This window comes from Chelmon rostratus, chromosome 9 (genome assembly GCF_017976325.1).
Source record: "Chelmon rostratus isolate fCheRos1 chromosome 9, fCheRos1.pri, whole genome shotgun sequence".
Taxonomy (NCBI): Eukaryota; Metazoa; Chordata; class Actinopteri; order Chaetodontiformes; family Chaetodontidae; genus Chelmon; species Chelmon rostratus.
Genome location: NC_055666.1, coordinates 16,619,383 through 16,639,464, shown reverse-complemented (window position 1 = coordinate 16,639,464; position 20,082 = coordinate 16,619,383). Strand labels below are relative to the sequence as shown.

The 20,082-nt window shown below is 41.5% G+C and overlaps 1 protein-coding gene across 1 annotated transcript; it reads left to right on the top strand.

Annotated features, from left to right (window-relative positions):
• The first annotated feature begins 3,336 nt into the window (after positions 1-3,336).
• ehd1a (EH-domain containing 1a) lies at positions 3,337-17,901 on the top strand. The gene is made up of 6 exons (XM_041944815.1): positions 3,337-4,102; positions 9,338-9,435; positions 14,246-14,487; positions 15,100-15,270; positions 16,674-16,838; positions 17,113-17,901. The coding sequence occupies exons 1-6, from the start codon at positions 3,714-3,716 to the stop codon at positions 17,644-17,646; spliced, it is 1,599 nt and encodes a 532-aa protein (XP_041800749.1). The 5' UTR covers positions 3,337-3,713; the 3' UTR covers positions 17,647-17,901.
• The last annotated feature ends 2,181 nt before the right edge of the window (positions 17,902-20,082 follow it).

Sequence of the window (20,082 nt, the reverse complement as noted above, 5' to 3'; positions counted from 1 at the left end):
TGTCACAGAATTAATGACTGAAATGAGCCTCATTTGCATTGTTTACTTGGTGAGTATGAACGTTTCATATATATTTCAATGCAGCTAATTAACTGATAATTTATCATTTTTATGTGTCTTATGATTTATTTAATTTGTAGGGGCATATATGGGGCAGTTCTAGTTTGCATATTCACCAAGATGATCATGTAATGTGCTTTGTATTTTGTATTGACTAAACATTAACTGTGCACCTACTCTACAAGCAACGTGTCACTGGAGGAGCATCTGTTTTCTTTAATCAGTAAAAAAGTCAATCACAGATCATCCTTTGTGCAATTTTGCCTTCTCATTTGAAGTGAAGTAAATAGATGTAAAGAGAGAGCCAAAATGGCAATAGACGAAATTCATTAAATATGTGAAAATTGAATTAAGATCCTGATGGGATTATTGGTTGCCAGGCAACAAACATGCTTTCTTTCTGTAAATTAAATTGTTGGATAATTGTGTTTACTACTAAATCAATTTGCACAGCTCTTAATAGGGCTAAACGCAACATTTCACACTTGTACCTGTTATATCTGTCTCTAAACTGTAATAACTGTTATATGGGGAATTTCAAGACTGAAACATTATCTGTGCAGGACATAAACGGTAGATCTCTAAAATTAACCTCACTCCTGTCAAAAGGGTAAAAGTGAAGATGTGTACAATATTGAACCAATTCTGCATCACAAAGGTCTAAAGTTTAAATCATGAATCTCTGCTCATTCTTGATTTCCTCTCACAGTACTGACCAGATTCTCTGTCCAGAGCTGATATGAAAGTGATTCCATCATAAACACATTCATTCTAATCTGAGTGCTGCATGCAGCGACTTTCACACTAGAATTATCTAGTGAAAAAAATAAAGCTGGGTGGGCAAAGTCGAAGGTTACAATAGGGGTGAAGGTCTCTTTATTCCATCCTTAAATTGCTTTATGGCCGTTTTTTTTTTTTTTTTTTTACACAAGGATAGGGGTTAAGGGTCAAAGCTCAGTTGGCAAAAGTTGAGAGAGACACAGGAAAATGATCACAGTCATGTTTACAACTTGTCTTCAAAGCCATATCAATGTCTGCATGTAAAAGATTAATTTTAGTAGAGTAAAGGCTAAATTTTAATTGCTGGGATGGTACTCCCTCCTGACTCTTAGCACTCTTGGATTGAGTGAAATACCCTGATTTTATAGGTGTCATAAGAGTAACATGTGTCTTAGAAGCAGTAAAAACCAAGATCAGGAAATATAGTGACCTGGTGGATGATATTTTACTATGTCTTTATCAGGAGTGGGTGGTATTATCACATGAAGGGTTCAGATGAAAAAAACAAAGCAGTAAAAAATGATGTCATGTAGTAAGTGAAGCATGACCAAAAGAGGGCAGCATTATTTCACATGTGTGAAACTTTTAAAGGCAGTATAATAATAATCCTATGATTCTGGCCTCAGCTGAGAACAAGTCACACTCCATACAACACACACATTTACAGGCAGAGGAGCAGAATGAGAAAGATGAGTGTTTTGAAATATGTCCAAACACTTGCAGTAATCTCAGTCTATTTGCGTCAGTGAGTGGTTGATGTCAGCAGAAAACTGTGCAAACCAATATAGTGTCGAAATGAATACCACCGCCACGTTCTCATGGTCTGCATGTGCTGACAGCTGTGCTGTTTCTGCGGGTCTCACCAGCTGTAACAGCATCTCCATATGGAAATGGTCTGGCTTCCAGTGGAGCTGCTGTTATCTGTGGTGGGACGCCTCTTGTCATCGAAAAGCTACTGAGACTCTCTGGAGCTGACAGTTCACACATCTGACTTTTAAGAAAGTTGCTGGGTTGTGTACAGCAACAACTTCTGTTTGTTGGTTTTTCTATTCTGTGCCATTTTTTTGAATTTTTGTTTCTGTGCAGGTTGCTCTTTTTAATAAAATTAAACTGATCCCTTAAATGATGTATAACTGTCTTTCTGCTTTTATATTGTGTTGTTAATGCAGAGAAAACACAAAGATGGTGATTAGGGACACCTCTCTTCATCATTATATATAACGTGTGTGTATATGTGTGTGTGCGCATGCGCGTGTGAAATTAAAACCAAAACCAAAACTACATACACTTCCAATAAATGGTCAAAATTTACTGGAAGTTTTACTGATATGAATAAATGAATAAATACCTTTATTCAAGCGTGATAACCTATACTCACATTACATTTGGAACTATATCAACTTTATGTCAAAACCTATAGTATGAGATATGAATTTAGCAAATTAAAAATAAAATGGTTTTATACTGATGTAAAAGTACACCGAAGGATAGATCATATTTTTAGTCTCAATGTTGAGAGAATGAATAAATGAATTAAATACTTCAAGTGTCATCCAAGAGGCTTAGGAGACACGATTTACATCACATCCGGAGGTGAGAGAAAACAAGAAGAAAGCGAGTAAAACGTAATGCGTGCATTTATATCAATCAGGTCAAACCCATCAAATTAAACAAACAAGCCTTTCATATTGAGATGGCATCTAAAAGAACTGGAATAGAAACATCTTTCCATTTTCAGTGTAAAGAGTGAAATGAGGAGAGGATGACTTGAATGAATTACACTGCTCATAACAAGTCGATTCAAGTGCTTTATTCTGCTGATAACCACTAAACAAATGGACAAATCGAAGACAGACTAACTCTAAACTCAAAGAGAAGACTGAGAATGTGAAAAATGTGTATTATCCAGTGTGAGAAACACACAATATTAACGATGTAAAGTAAAAACAAAACTGAAAAAAATGTAGGTAACTTTCATTTGGCCGCTTAAAATTAAAACCAAAACAACGTATGAATATGAAAGCAACATTTCTGGGTAATGATAAAAAGCTACTGGAAGTTGCGTAGACACAAATGAATGCTTTCATTTGAATGTCCATAGGCTACAGGTCAATACATAGTACATTAAACAGAAACTTAACAAATGAAACATGCAGCTTTGTCATACTGACATAATGCACCGAAAAAGACGGGTGTAAAATAATCTTTTCAATTTCAACGTAGTAAAAAAAGGTATTTGTGAGACGATGTTTGGGTTAACACTGAAAATTGGTACATGATTATTTAGGCTAATGATTCTAGCACTGTGGTACTTTTTATGTGAGGGATATTAAAAATAAGTACGACTCTTATAAACTGTGGAATTTAAAGCTGGGAGCATGAACATACACTGTTGTGTCCTGGAGGGCAGACTACCATCGTTGTGGCTTTTATTGTGAAAAATGTGTAACTGTTTCCGGTATCCGTGTTGAGACAGCCCTCGTTAGTGGGGTACACCAACTGACAGCCGGCTGCCAAGCGAGTTAGCCGCACGTTTAAAGGAACTGTAACGTTTTTACAGTCACAGCAGTGTAGTATTGCACGATATCTAGCCACCTACAGCTAATTATTTATGTTGGAGTGTAGCAGGCTTTGTTAGGTTAGCCAACGTCAGCTGAAGAGGGAGTCCTCCCTGAATGACTGACTCGTAGCGTGTAGCTAGCTAGCGCAAAGGAGGGTGGGGACTAAAACTTCCTAAGACCTCGCCCAGCCGTTACTTCATTCCAGCAGGCAGCTATTCCTTTAGCGGTGTGAGAGATCCACACCACCAAACCAGCTAATTAATCAAGGGGAGGCCGACACAGTTGTGTCATTTAAGGGCAAAAAAGGTAACCATGTTCAGAAAAAACTTGAAGAAGGACCCCGAGCTGTTTCAGAACGTGTCGGAGGGGCTGCGACGGCTTTACCGGACCAAACTGTTCCCGCTGGAGGACACGTATCGATTCCACGACTTCCACTCTCCTGCACTCGAAGATGCCGACTTCGACAATAAGCCCATGGTCCTTCTGGTGGGTCAGTACTCCACCGGGAAGACTACCTTCATCCGGCACCTCATGGAGCAGGACTTCCCCGGTATGCGGATTGGCCCCGAGCCGACCACAGACTCTTTCATCGCGGTAATGCACGGTGAACAGGATGGGGTGATACCGGGTAATGCTCTGGTTGTCGACCCCAAGAAGCCCTTCCGCAAACTCAACGCCTTTGGCAACGCTTTCCTCAACAGGTAACCCCTGTTCCAATAAAGAGCTTAGACCGAGCAATGTGAACAATGTGATACGCTAGGATCATAGGGCCTGAGCCCTGCAGCTATTCATTAATGCGTGAATGAAATTAATATATATCATGCTTTTCTTTGAAACGTCATTACGTAGTACAGCTGTGTGTTCAGAAACGTGTCATAACAACACATCACTCACGGTTTAAATGCCCTCCCTGCAGGTCCTTACATGTACCACACTTTTTCAAAGTAAACTCCCAGCATGCTGTTGCACAATGTTCCCAAAGTGTGTGTGAGTTTTCCCTCTTTCATCACCCTGAGAGAATGCGGGTGTTTAGTGTCAATAGCTCGGTGGAAGAGCCACTCTGTGTATGTCAAAGCAAAGGACAGAAAGGTGCTTTCCAACACCGTATTCCCCTGACATGGAACTCCTTCCTCTTTGGACCAGATCCTGCCAGTTAACATTGCACCTTGTCCTTCATCAGGCACTTCTGAAAAGCACCTGGCAGAGTCACCGGTGACAGAGCTTTTTGTGCCAGTGTCACAGCCTGGCCCCTTGAAATAGCAGAAATAGTAGAAATAGCTCTAAATGATGCTGCTAGGTAACAAGCTGACCTTGTCTTGTCCTCCAGTGGGGGTGCTACAGGTTTTGTACCCTCTGGTCATGTAAGTGTTACTTCATCAGTCGAAGCTGACGAGCCAACTCCCTTACTCACTACCCATGAGTAGGCCTTGTGAAACCTTATCACAAAGGGTTAAAGGTTTTTGGTGTGACTGTCTAGTATAGTTTCATTGTGTCAGCATGTGTTTCACTAAGACCATAGTTTGGATATCAACACATTCAGCCCATTGGAGTCTGATCCACATGCCTGATGATCCAGGGATTCTGAGGAAACTCCCAGAGCACTTCCCAAAGTGTTATGAATCACTCAGACTGACACAGGTTATTCAGCGCAATTTTAAAATGTTCTTGTGGCAAAAGCTCCAGTGAGTCAGAGCTGTAGTGTTGCTCAGGTGGGTCAAACACTTGACAAAAACACTATAACAGCTAAATAAAAGCAGGAAAGAAAGTGAAACAAATAGTATGGAGGGAAACCTTGGTTTGTGTGTGCTTTGAATCCAAGAGCGAGCTAAGAAGGACAGGATATAGGCTGCCAGTATGTCACTGAGATAATGAAATGAGCTTCCCTCTAACACAGTCGCAGTGCAAGGTGAGACTGCCCAAGTAATGAGTCACAGCCAACGTGACAACGCTTGGCAAAAGCTGAAACATGTTAAGCCAGTCTTTTGTGTGTGGATTTTTGATGACATCAGATGACCAACATCCAATAGCTGATGGTGTCATTTCCTGTAGAGGATGTGGGTATATCCCCTAGCTCCACAGTGGCCAGTGTGGTGTCACCCTGTACAGGAATAGTCAGCCAAACAAACACACAAATTTTGTACCAGGGTTTTCCTTATCATCATAAGGCTTAGGTACAGCTGTTTTGGCCAGTGCCACCTAATCTGAAGGAATGTAAAATCAATGTGCAGAGCAACACAACTAACTAAATGACGTTTACCTGTAATGGTCGTAGTTGCTCCCCAGTGGACTTCTCTAGCAAGTTTTATCTTTAAGGGTTTGGTTGTTGTTTGTTTATTATCTTCTCACATAGTGTAATAAGAATGGTCCAAAATGATGTGAAATTGCACAGTGTTAATTGAAAGTTTAAATTTTTCACGCACAAATTACTATCTTGTGGACAGTCTTGATCTTAATCTGTTTTCTTCAGAGTATCAATTGTGTTTTTTGGCCATATACTGTAGTACAAACACTCAGGTTGACACTTACCCAGATAGGCCTATTTCCCATTATATCCTCTGAGATTCCTTCCCTCAATTATGTGGAGTGTTTGCTTTATCTTGAATGAGTGCAAGGGTCTGCCAAACAGCATCAGTCGGAAAAAACTGAGAAAAGTGAAGTCATGCAGTTCCGATAACACTTTAAGAGGGTGGGGGGTGTTCGACTTCATAGGCCACGATTCACCCCTCTGGAGTTTATTGCAGGCTTGAGGGGAAACCAGATAAGATTGTACATAAACAAAGGCTATTGTCCTTTGTAACATCATTTGTTAAACTGTTGGACACAATCTTGTGGTATCATGGGACTTCATTTCATTTTTGAAATCAAAGAAAACCATTTTTTTCTCAGAAGCACTTTCAGACTTCTGGGGTCATACATTGGCTTAGAGAAAGGGTCACATGTTCATGCGTAACAGAATATGTGTGTATGGCAATAGCAGGTGCATGACTTGTTTGAACAGCTCTGTGTATGTGTATGCCTCATGATTAATCAGTTGTGATGGCACATAGCCCAAAGCAGGCCTATAGTTGATAAAACTTCTCTGAAGAACCAGATCCAGACATACACTTGGAACTGGGGTGTTTTTGGCTCAGACTGGGCCAGCTTTCCATTTTCCTCTCAGGAGGCCAAAAGTATTTGGATTGGCCTTCAGCTGTTAGTTGGTTGAATGTGTTTTTGCTCATAACAGCGTGTAGGAGATATCGATGTTGATGTAAAGGTGGAGGAGAATATACTGTGACAGGGGAGCACACCACGCCTTTTTCATGATGGCAGTTCCACTGTGTAGCTCTTTAACCATAGTTATTCAACCTGCAGATTAGCCTTTAACTACCAGCCTCAGACAGGACTTACCCTTAGTATAATCAGTTATTTATGAAGCGAGTAAACAGAAATCATGTGATCCACACACCTACAGTTTGGTCTTGGATTTGGCAAACCCAGAAAGTAACAGCTGGTGTACTCCACTAGCTTGCCAATTTTTACAGTTTTTCCATTATTTCTATTTTGTAGCAGTCTGGATCTAGATTGCATCCCACTGCATGTGTGCACTGATTTGTACTAAGACCTAAATCATACATGTTTCCGTAAAACTAACTTCCCTTCCACCAGATAAAGATAAACCTGCATATATTTTATCTCTTGTTCCCTTCCAGTGAAAATACCATTGCAGTCAGAAGGCCTCAGTGTGTTTGTGCTCTGTAAGCCAGCAGTCAGTAAAACCATTAGTCAGCAAAGTTTAAGTTCCGCACTGGCCCACCCTGGCCTGCACTGTCCTGCTCTGTCCTGTCCTGCTCCTGGCCTGTTATTCAAGGGCACTGACTCTGCACTTTACTGAGATAGGGGCTGACACATGTACAGCCTTACCAACCACATAACAACAAATACACATAAGGACACGTGTGTAGATACATAAAATATAGCTAATTTATTCACACACACACACACACACACACACACACACACACACACACACACACACACTCAAGGGAAGATTTTAAAGGAAGCAAACATGGAAAAGTAACACAGTTGTGACCTGCCTGTCCACATCCCCAGTGCTAGCAAGAGCCGCCCTGTTTCCTCTCTTCTCTGCAGGAAGCTGAGGTTACGATGTGAGGGAAGTTCATAGGTCAGGAGGTGGGGCAAGAGAGGAAGACCTTGCATAATGAGCTGGACCCAGATCTTCAATCACATGAGAGGTCTGATGTAGAGTATTAGCCCAGGCCTTCATGCAGCCTCACGGCGAGGATGGGTTTCTCACTTTCTCGAGACATAATGAGACAGCGAAGGGTCTTTAATAGTTCAAGGCTCATAGGGCCCCCGTGCCTCTCAGGGTCCTCTGTTTCTAAGAATTCCAGCTCAAGTTCATCAGAGCATTTTTTCCTACAAGCGCTGAGTGGAAAATGTAGGGGTAGATAGCTCAGTGGAAAACCTTTGCCAAAAATTCCTACTGGATATCATACGGCATCGTCTATGAGACGGAGTGGAAAGATCTGCATGTTTGTTATTTTTTTTGCAGTCAGTGTTATTGTAATGTAGTACCATGCATAGGATCTCCCTTCTCTCATATTTCTTTGACTTGTTCATTGTCCTTGGATTTTTCCTTTTTCCTCCCTGCGTGAGGTATGGGATCTCTGTTAGGGTTTGTGGTGTGTGTGTGTGAGTGAGTGTGTGTGTGTGCGCGCGCGCGCCCCCAGTGTGGTAGCAGCAGGAATGTAAAAGCATGGTTCTCCCCGTCTTATGACCAGTGCCTCTGAGCTCTTGTTGGGAGTATCGGTTCAGATTGAGTGAAAGGGCAGCAGAGCGAGAAGTAGTAGTCTGAGCTGTGGGGTTTCTTAACAATCCCTTTCTTTGTCCTGAGTGGGACGCTGTGGGTTTATGCAAAACCACTCATCTTCTCTTGCTTTATAGTGTGTATGTGTGTGTGTCTTCGAACGATTTCTGTTAGAGTGTGACGTCCCCCTTTTAAAGTTTAAACCCCAGTGTCCCAGCTAAAGGAGACCATTGTGTGATGAATTATGTTGAACTGGGAATGACTCAGGCCTACAGTTTAGAACTTTTAATGTATTGTCCCAGTGTTTCCCTAACATTCTTACATCAGTGGTGACCTCCTACAAGCAAGCTGCTCCCACTGTTTGAAAAAACCTGACTATATCATCATGTGGCCTGTTTTTGTAGAAAAAAATGTGTGTCATGAATCAATTGAAACAATTGATTAGTCAACAGGTGGAAAATTAATTAAGTATGCTGACAAAAAGTAAGTAATTTTTCAAGCAAAAATGCCAAATTTTGTTGGCTCCATCTTTTTGATTGTGAGGATTTTCTGCTTTTCTTTGTCTTGTGATGGTAAACTCAATATCTTAGATTTTTTTTTTACTCTTGGTCAGTCACCTTGGTCTTAAGGAAACCGTGACAGACATCTTTAACTATTTTAACACTGACATTTTACAGACCAAATGATTAATCGTTAACCAAGAAATAAATAGGCAGATGAATCAAAAATGACAGCAGTCATCAAATGTGCTGTGTGGAAAAACTCCCATTTGGCATTATTTCAAAAGTTACCCACTATTGTCAACTAATTGTGTAACTGCAGGGACTTCTGAAAATGAAGCAGTGGCAGCACCCTGGTTTTTCCATTCCATCCACTGTGTGTTTTAGTTGTGTATCTTTCCCAGCAAGGGTATTCAATTAATGTTAGTGCGTGAGAGGACAGAGGTTGTTACTGAAAACCTCCGGAATAATGCCTGTTTAATGCCAAGCTTATGTATAAACACTCTCACCCAACTGTTTTTTGCATCTCTCCCACCCTCCCCCTCTGCCCCTATGCCCCATCCTCTCTATCCTCCCTCTCTTTCTCTTTTACTTTCTTCCCACCCCCCCCACCCCCCCTCATCCAGGTTCATGTGTGCCCAGATGCCTAACCCCGTCCTGGAGAGCATCAGTATCATCGATACTCCTGGAATCCTGTCTGGGGAGAAACAGAGGATAAGCAGAGGTCTGCCTGACGTCAGCACCCACATTTTAACCACTCTCTTACTAACTATTATGCTAACGAATCACACACTGCTATTGCTTAAGAGAGCCACTCCCTCTCTGCTCAAAAGCTGAAATAATGAAAAACAGAGAACCTCACCCACATGCAAAATTAACCAACAGGAAGCAACAAGTTCAAATATAAAAAGGAAGCATGGTTAAACGACCTACATACCCTTTCCCCCCCTTCAGTATCTCTTTGGTTTTTTATTTGCTGTGCGCTCTACAAAGTCAACTCTAGCAGCCTCACTCATAGTGCTGTCAAACCTGTATCTAACTTATTAATTCCCTATGGTGAAAGCTTAGACAAACAGGTCATGTAAATCTGATGGAGGCCTTCACAGCTTGACAGTAGCAAGGAAAAGGCACCAGGCACTTTGAAGTTCATTTCCTGTCACTGCACCTGTGGTTTCCTGTAGCATCATCTTCTTTGACATCCTTCTCTTTTTTATGTTTTTCTTTCTGTTATCAGTTAGGTCCGTAGCTAGGTTTGTATTAAAAGATTAAATTCACAGCAGTGGTCAAAAATATTTCCTCTTTATGTGACTGTGTGCCCTCTCTCTTTATCCCTTTGCTGTGGCATTCATCACTTTATATCTGAGTCATTTCCCTGTGCTCTGTGGAAATAAATCAATTCATATTTTTATCCATTTCTCCATGTGCTCCAACAATTCAGTGACCTACAGGGCCACTTCAGAATTGCCACATACACAATTTTACTTTTGATGATTTGACAGAATGCAGGCAGAAGATAACAGTGCTGCTGAACACAGCTTCTGCTTTTTCTACCTGATTCAAGCCCCTTTAAGAGGAAGCGCACATACAAGCAGTGGAGATTTTGTGTACTCTAGAGAAAGGATGTGGAGTAAAATGGCCAGCATAGCAGAGAGTTTCCCAAGACTGCCCCCCTCCCACCAGCACCACCGCCTGTGTTGTGCAGAGAGCTGACACACAGTCAGTTAATGTGCTCTTTATTATGGAGTCCGATTTCTCATGAGACGCAGCAATATATCTAATGAAACTGAAATATCAAGAAGTAGAGCTTAATGCCAGTCAACAGGAAACACAACTATTTTGATAACTGATGAGTCATTTAAGGCGTTTAAGACAGCTTTTCAGTATGAATTTTGCTGCTTTTCTCTGATTTATATCTATTTTCTCTCTATTTTTCTATCTGGGTTATATACTATTAATTGAATATCTCTACATTTTGGACTCATAGATCCACAAAACAAGTAATTCAGAGACATTACTTTGGGTTTTTGGAAACATTTATGGGCATTTTTCACTTTTTGACATTTCAGCGATAACGAAAGTATTTTTAGTTTCAGCATAATATGAAGCAGTAGAGCTGGAAACAGTAGGTATGGTTGGCAAAGACACTGAAAAGGCCAAAGAAGCGACTGTAAACATACAAGCGTAAATTCGTGGCATCTGATAAAACAAAGGAAGTGCTTGTATGAATGAAAGGACTGGCTCATGTCCGGGTGACCCCTTTCAAAAAGAGGAGAGGCAGGAGAAATCTGATGCCTCATACCTCAGACAGTTTTGTTTCTGTACATACATACTTATACATTCTTACTCTCAAAGACACACACGTTCACACTCTCTCTTTGTCAAGCTCACACACACGCTCCCTCTCTCTCTCTCACACACACACATACACACGTTATCCTGCCAGCTGTTTCTGTATAAACACGGATACGATACTGTACTACCCAGACATACTGTACTATGTCATATATAAACAGGACTGATTGGATTGTGCAGCTGAAGTGTGACGGGCGTGCATGTGTCAGTGCTCAGCGTACTGGCTCAATCTACTAGTATGGTCTGAAGGTCTACTACGGGTGTAAAAGAGCTTTGTATTCAGAAACTTTCACGGATGTTAAGCCTTTTCATTGCATAACACTTTGTGTATTAATTTTTGGTGAAGTAAGCAAGTATGTCTCAGTGCCTCTTCCTTTGTGAACCATGAAGTGACAAAAACTACAATGAAACTGATTTTGCAGAACTGGTAGCCGTCTTTCTCATAGTCCCTGCTGATGACTTGACATGAATGCTGACATGTTTAATGCGATTCAGCAAATTAAGGTGACAGAAAAACAAATCTCTGAAGCTTAGTTGATAGTTTTAGTACTTGTGGCCATAGTGTGGTCCTGTAGTGTTTTAAAGAATAATTTGACAATTTTGATAAATATGCCTTCTTGCCCGGAGTTAGATGAGACTATTAATACCACTCTCATGTCTGTATGCTAAATACAAATCTATCACCAGCTTAGCTTAACATTATGACTTGACACAGCTAGCCAACAAACAAAAACCCAATCAAAAACAAAATCCACTCGAAGTGTTTATTTACCATGTATGATAGCTGTAGTGTAGAAAGTTGTGTTTTACAGGGTGTTATGTGCCAGAATATTTCATGTGTATTAATTTATATGCAGAAAATTAACAACTATTTTGATAAATGATTTAAGTCATTTTTCAAGCTTAATGAAACGAACAAGATATTGAGTGTTGATTAGTGAACTTTAGAGGTGCTGGTAAATGGGGCTGGTTTGCTGCCTTGACAGAGTCAAGCTAGCTGTTTGCCCCAATCTCGACTCTTTATGCTAAGCTAAGGTAAGTGGCTCCTGGCTGTAGCTTCACATTTGCTGTACTGACACGAGAGTGGTATTGATCTCATCTGCCTGTCAGAAAGAAAGCAAATAAGCATGTTTCCCAAAATGCCAAACTTTAAAATGTGTTTTCTAATGTGTTCAGAAAAGTAATAACTCTTCAGCTTGGCCCTCCCACTTCTTTGTCAATGATTGGCAGATGATTTTGAGGCCTGTCCATATTTGTCTTGAGTGTCTTGGGTGTATCCCTGCATGTCGATGCATATGGTAGGGACATAGCAGTTGTTGATGCTGTGTGCTATAAGTAAGTCTAAGCCTGAGCAGCTGTCTGTCTGTCTGATGTCATGCGTGTTTAAAAACAGACTTAAGAAAGAATGAGCAAATGTCCCCGACTGGCTCCCACAGGGATCTTGGACTTAAAATATTCCCCTTGTATCCCCCTCCACTTTCGCATGCTGTGATGCACACAAACAGGCACAAAGTCCTTCCAGCCGAAGGTGGTTTCCTGTGTTCATCCTTGAGGTCCATCTCTTATTACAATGTGTTTTTCTTTTACTTTCACTTTTATCCTCCCATCCATCTCTCTCCTTCCCTTTTCTGGTTTACTCCTCTCTCCACCGCCCTCTTCATCTGTGTATTTCACATTTTGCGTGTGATTTTGCATGTCAAGTCTCCATCTACCAACGGTATCTCTCTGTCTCTCTTTTGTATACATGTGCTCCAACACAGACAAAAGCCGGCCATGTTGGAATGCATGTGCGGCAGATCTGGCGCTGATTGTGCGACAGCCGAGATGAGGTTTTAGAGCAACTGCATTCTTCTCTGATCAGATGACACACAGACACTAATCAAAACCATCATTCTCTCTTCCTCAAGCTCCTCGAGGCAAAGGAAAGAAAGGCCTGTTTTATGTAATTTAGGTTAGTCCCCTTGTTTCTCCAAAGGAAAGTGAGTAGTACAGTGAGCTTCTGTACTCCAGTGAGTACAGTCTACTCAGTGATAGAAATATATTTGTAGCACAACGCAGCCCAGACTCAACACTTTTTGACGTTATCACCACAACGGACACAGCATAGCATTTTATCTTAACCCTCATATTTGCTGCCTATCTCAAATGTTTGCTGTCTTGCTTCCTTTTTATGTCTCATTACTGGCAGGCAAGCTTGTTGTTTATAGGACACATTGCTGAAAGCCTACAGAGGTCACTTTCTGCCAAAGGTTAATACGTGCTTTCGACTGATATGTTGGATTTTTCCAAAGCACTTCGGTCCAAACTGTCTTTACCTTCAAACGCCTCTCCTGCTGTCTCAGTAAAGCTAGTTAATAGGTAACCCAGGGAGAAAGCTCTGCCTCTTGAAAGCCCATATGTAAACATTATTGGATCAACATGACATGGAATATTAACGGAGAACCCACAATTAAACCTGCTCTAACACTGCAGCCAATGAGCACTTTATGAGGTTGAAGTGTTCAGTGTATTTCTCCACACCAGTGCTTTGTTTACTATTCCATTGTATTTTAGTACACATGCTTGTAGGCCTCAGTGTGTGTTGCCCTCAGCAGTTATGAATATCCTCCTGGATTTGTATTTCACTGGTAACTCTCATCGTATTATAGAAGGAATTTGTTGCCCCCCATATGTGACTCACTTTACAATGAGAGCTTTTTATTGTGGGCGATCTGGATATTGACAGGATCTATAACAGGTCTAATAAACTAAAACAGCTCTGTTTTGAATTTAATCTCACTCAGCTCATTACCAAACCAACAAGGCTGAATTAGGAAATCCCAAATTGAAATATGTAAAGGGAGAATGAACACAAAGAGAAACTTTGTGACTATTCTGTGAAGAGATTTGTGTCTGATCTATAAATTTCACCTTTACATAGACCTTGTTCCAACCTCAGACCCTGATTTAGCTTTTCTTAATTTTTCTCATGCATTTTTTCCAAGTTGCTGATACATACATGCTCCCTTCAAAACTCACAGCAATAAAGATTGTACAAAGACTGGTTCTCTTGTGAGCTAAGAAAAGGGGTTGTAATGATATACTGGCCAATATTAGCTTATTGCTGTAGTACAAGTCATTAGGGGTCACAGCAGTGTCTGTGCAGCTTTAATCAGCCGTCTTCTCTCCTTTTCACTCTCCAGGTTACGATTTCGCTGCGGTGCTAGAGTGGTTTGCAGAGCGCGTGGACCGCATCATCCTCCTCTTCGACGCCCACAAGCTGGACATCTCGGACGAGTTCTCCGAGGTGATCCGAGCTCTGAAGAACCACGAGGACAAAATGCGCGTGGTGCTGAACAAAGCGGACCAAATCAGCACTCAACAGCTGATGAGAGTCTACGGAGCGCTGATGTGGTCTTTGGGAAAAATCATCAACACGCCAGAGGTTTGTGGTTTTGTGCAATTCACAATTGTATTTAGATGATAAACATTTCAAACCCATTCATCTTGGGTACACCTGGACAGATTTTAAGATTATTCAAGCTGATGTTCTAAGTTTGTCAATGGAGCTAAAGACACAAGACCTACTTAAATGTATGAATGTAATGAAAGTGAAGTGTCGATACCTTCTGTTCAAACCCTGTGTACTACCTGATACCGTGTGACCCAGCGTGTCTTATGATTTTCCCTGACTCTTTAGTTAATGTTTGATCCTGGGGCCATATTCATAAACCATTTCCTGAGAAACCTTTGGATCATGTAGAGAATTATTAATTGACTTTGAGAGTGCATTGTATTGTCAAGCCTCTCTGTAGGATTTGAAGCACAGAACACACACACACATTTGAAAATTGCATTGTCGCTTCATTGTTAAACTGAATTGCATTGTCACACATTCTATATGTCTATTTTGAGTATATAAATATATTTTTGTGTCTGCTTACACAGTCTTGCCAGCTTGCAGTGTCATGTTTGTGAGCTGTGAAAGACTTTCTCTTGTGTGGGTGTGCGCAGTAAAGTGTAACCAGAGGATTAACTTGTGCAAACTTTATTCCAGGTGGTGCGTGTATACATCGGATCATTCTGGGCCCAGCCCCTGTTGGTCCCAGACAACAGGAAGTTGTTTGAGGCAGAGGAGCAGGACCTGTTCCTAGACATCCAGTCGTTGCCGCGTAATGCAGCACTACGCAAACTCAATGACCTCATCAAACGAGCACGCCTCGCCAAGGTCAGTATTAACCAAGACTTACAATCGTGCTGTCACGCAGCATGCTAACATGCTAATGTTTAGCAGGTATATATGCTAATTTGGCAAAAAACACAAGCTGAGGCTGATGGGAATGTCATTAGATTTTGATGATGTCAGCAGGTGAGAAGGTGAGTGATCTCCAATGTTATTACAGCTCATCCTGAGGGGAACATGAATGTCTGAATGAAATTTCATAGAAATTCATCCAATGGTTGACACATTTCACTCAAAACCACAAAAGTGAACCTCATAGTAGCATTCAAGGAAAAGTCAGAGGATCTCCAAAGTCAGTAGGTTTTATCTTCTAGGGACCACAAATGTCTCTATAAAATTTCATGGCAGTCATCTCACAGTTGAGATATTTCCATCAGGACAAAGGTGGTGGACCAACTGCCACACTGACATTGCCTTTCATAGAGCCAAGCTGCCCCAGAGTGCCTAAAAAAACCCCCCACCAGATTAAAAAGCTGATTCAACTCATCTCATTTTCACTCTCTTTCTTCCTCATTCCTCACCACTACCCCCTGTCCTCCAGCCCAACAGCAGGACGATTACACAAAAAAAGTTCTGTTTTATGCAACTTTGTTGTGTTTAATCTAAGTAAGCAAAGACAGAAGTGAGTACAATGATAGAGGATGTCTGAAGATTATAGCAATTTGATAAACCACTAGCCTTGCAACACAAGAAGTGAAGAAAGACTATTTGTTATTCTTGCTGTCAGTCATGTATATTTTGGAAATTCTTCCAACTTAAAAAATCCCCTCTGGACAGTTTTAAGATGTATGAAAATACTCTGCTTTGAATAACAATTTATGTCCGATGTGGTTTTTCCACAAAAAGGCAATTCTTAAAATTGCATCTGCACCCTTTACAAGTACTCAGAAAAATCCAGAATAAATAAACATGCAAATATTTTTTAAAAAGTTGAACTGCTGGACACGAGACATCTCCTTTTTCACTCAAAGGCCATAATTCTGTATGTATACTGGAAGTTTCACGTGTCCACATCACACTTGTGCAAGTTGAAAATTTCCCCTTTCAGCAGATGAATGTGAAACAGGCTTCTAGTGTCAAACTCTGCATATTCATCATTGTGCACAGTGAAGCTCAAACATTCAAACATTTTTCGACTGGAGGGAGACAGAATGTTTTTCTTGGAAGCATCAGAAAGCCTCAGATTTAGATGTTCATATTGTGACGTGTTAACGGTTTGTGGAATTTCCAGCCAGACCTTTCTCCGTCTCAGCACACCCAACTTTTACTTTGAAGAAAGACGTGAAAATTATGAAAATATAAATAGTCCAACTCCCCAGCCTTGCCACAAAAGCACGGTTGAATAATCACTGAAAATATGTCTGTCCAATTTGTTTTATGTTGTCCAGGTGCAAGCCTACATTATCAGCTCTCTGAAAAAGGAAATGCCGAGTGTGTTCGGAAAGGACTCCAAGAAGAAGGAGCTGATAGCCAACCTGGGAGAGATCTACCATAAGATCGAAAAGGAGCACCAAATCTCACCTGGAGACTTCCCCAACCTCGCCAAGATGCAGGTGAGGATAAATCTAGCCACTTTCTGGCGTGTTATATAAATTGTGAGAGACAAAGGTTCAGAGAAGAATGACCTTCCAACCTTTACTCTCTTCACATCTTTGCCCTTCTTTCCTGCCCTTGCCCTCCAGGATGGGCCAGGACGGGGATGAGATTTATTTTTCCTGGTTCTTCAGGAAATCCTGCTTCTTGTATGCTGCTCCCATTGGTAGCCATTGACGACTGATCTATTTCTATCACCAATTCCTGTTTTCTCTCAACCCCCCATCTCTTCAGGAGCTGCTGAATGGCCAAGACTTCTCTAAGTTTGCAGCGCTGAAGCCCAAGCTGCTGGAGTCGGTGGAGGACATGCTCGCCAACGACATTGCCCGTCTCATGGCCATGGTGCGCCAGGAAGAGGCCGCAATGCCCAGCCAGTCTGTCAAGGGTGGAGCCTTTGAGGGAACCATGAGCGGTCCGTTTGGTCACGGCTATGGAGAGGGCGCCAGCGAAGGCATCGACGAGCTGGAGTGGGTGGTGGGTCGCGACAAGCCTACATATGATGAGATCTTCTACACCCTCTCTCCCATCAACGGCAAAGTGTCCGGCGCCGCAGCCAAGAAGGAGATGCTGAAGTCCAAGCTGCCCAACACGGTCCTGGGAAAGATCTGGAAGCTAGCAGACGTGGATAAAGATGGCCTCCTCGATGACGAGGAGTTCGCCCTGGCCAACCACCTCATCAAGGTGAAGCTGGAGGGCCACGAGCTGCCGCCCACGCTGCCCGGTCACCTGGTGCCCCCGTCCAAACGCGGGACAGTCCTGGAGGAATAGAGGAGGGGGGAGCAGCCTGTGGAGACCTGCCATTTCAATGCTTTGTATCGTGTTTAGGATTCTCCAGACACAAGTCCAACCACAAGCATGAACAGCACCATCCTCCTTCAAGCTGCAAGTCTCCAGGCTTCCTGACACACCATGAGGAGCAATTGCTGTGATCTGTTTCACCAGAGAGAGACTGGAGGGGTTCTTGGGGGAGGGGGAGAGGTCAATCTTTGTCCATTCGAGGTTGATGTTGAGATTTCTATATCTATCTAAATGGGGAGGGGGGGGGGGGGGGGGGGGGGGGGGGGGGGGGGGGGGCTTAATTTGCAAAGTGATGAAAGGACATTACAAAATTGTGAACTGATGGGTAGTTGCAGGTTGCATGATGGGGCTAAACACGGCTTTGTGCATCCTGTGTAAAAGATGTCTTATAAGTATACAGTCCATATTATTATATGTTGATCCAAAGAAATATAGTTTTTCCCATTTGGAGAGAGAAAGAGGAAATAAATCAAAACAGCTGTTAGAATTGTTTTATCTATATTTTTGTATTTCCTGACTGTTAACTTTGACTCTTTCCAAATGCTCCCCTTTTTATTATTTTGCCAGATAAATAAAAAGGATTACTGTACCATCTGACTTCTGCATATGTGGATCCTTATTCATTCTTGTGTGCTTTAAATTTGTAATTCGCCATTAACGGTCAGGTCAGGGACTGTGCCAAGCAGAGGTCATCCAGAGGCTGACTTTTATTTTGAAATGCCTTCATTTTCATAGTTTCCAGTGCGATCTACTGCCCTCTGCAGGACAGAGAGTCATTTAGCACTGCCACAGGACTGAAAAGGCCATCTGCCCATGAAACAAGTCGCCTCTGAGCATATTTCTGACAGAGAATCGAAAACACTGGAGGAGACAGACACTTAGCATTCTCTGGAGCATTTTTGAGGACACATGGAGACAATTTAAAAAGCTAGAAATTCAGTTGAGGCTCACAGAGATGAGCACAAATTATAACCACAAAGACAGGAAGCTTTAACATTATTAAAGTCATACTGGAGTCAGACTAGAGATGCAGTTGGCTGCTGATAACTTCACTTTACATTAATCTAGTAAAACTCCACTATTATCTAACCTGAACCAATCTGAGTCTGCTCTGAGGTCTGTTTGCATAATTCAAATAGGATGTAGGTTTAACAAAGTGAAATGTAAATCCGATCAGTTGAAAGTGAATGTTTTTTTTTTTTTTTTTACACATGTGAACCTTGTTCCTCAAAAGAAATGCAACCAGGCACCGCACGTCTGGTCATGCGTGTTAACGTTTTCCCACATTCTTGGACATCTATCAACTTCATCTTGGAAACATCACCTGGTTGTCTTCCACTTTTTGTGACCCTCTGAATCACAGTCGCGAGCAGCAGTCTTCATCCAAATAAAACAATGTTATATTTCATTTTCACGTTAGACTCAGAGTCACGCATCCCTCACTCGTCAGCACTCTCCCTGACAGGAGACACATTGAAATTCTGCACACTGACTCACCAGATTATCAGTCAGCACCAGATATGCATGATGTTCACCAGCTGTTTTCTGACCACAGTGGCAGCAGATTTCAGCTTTGATAAAGTCCAGAGGCGCTCCCTTGTGTCTTGATATGTTATTACAGGTATTGATGTGTATAGATAGACCGATATTAGTGCCAATTCTAACAGTGTTATGTCTTGTGTCTCTGTTGCAGCTTCTGCACAGGGCTGCTGCTCACTGGGAACATTGTGATCAGTGGCTCCCAACCTTTTTCAGCCGTAACCCTTTCAAAATAACGTCTATTTGTGATCCCTAAGGCCTCAGCGTGCACACTTATTAGTCAGCAGTTCAATCAAAGTGATTTTCCTTCTGGCATTATTTCATTTGAATGATTTTTGTGGCCTCAGGAGGTGAAAGTATTTTGCTAAAAAAAAAAAAGAAAGAAAGAAAGAGGCGAATTAGAGACTCACTGGAAAATATGGATCGTTTTGTGTAAATCTTGTGATCCCTCAGTTTTTCCTTGGGGCACCTTGAACGGTCCTGATCTACAGGTTGGGATTCACTGACATAGGTCGTAGAACATAGGCTAGGTTGAACATAAAAGACAAGAATAAGACAAAATAACAACAATAAATATAGTAAGAAATCTAAAACAGTTGCACAGAAGCTTAAAAATCTTAAAAATTAATGCATAAAATGGAAAAAAAAAACATAAAACAGGTAAGAAACAGACAGCCTTGAATATATGTTAATATTCCAACCAATTTCCAAACACTGCTAGAAAGAGCCTCCTGAAATTATATGTCTGAACTGAAGCATCTTACGTATATCATACGTTTAAAAGATAAATACAGTTTATTTTCTTTTGTTTACTGTCAAAGTGTAATGTGTTAAGTGTCTATTACCATACTGTAAATACAGGTTTAA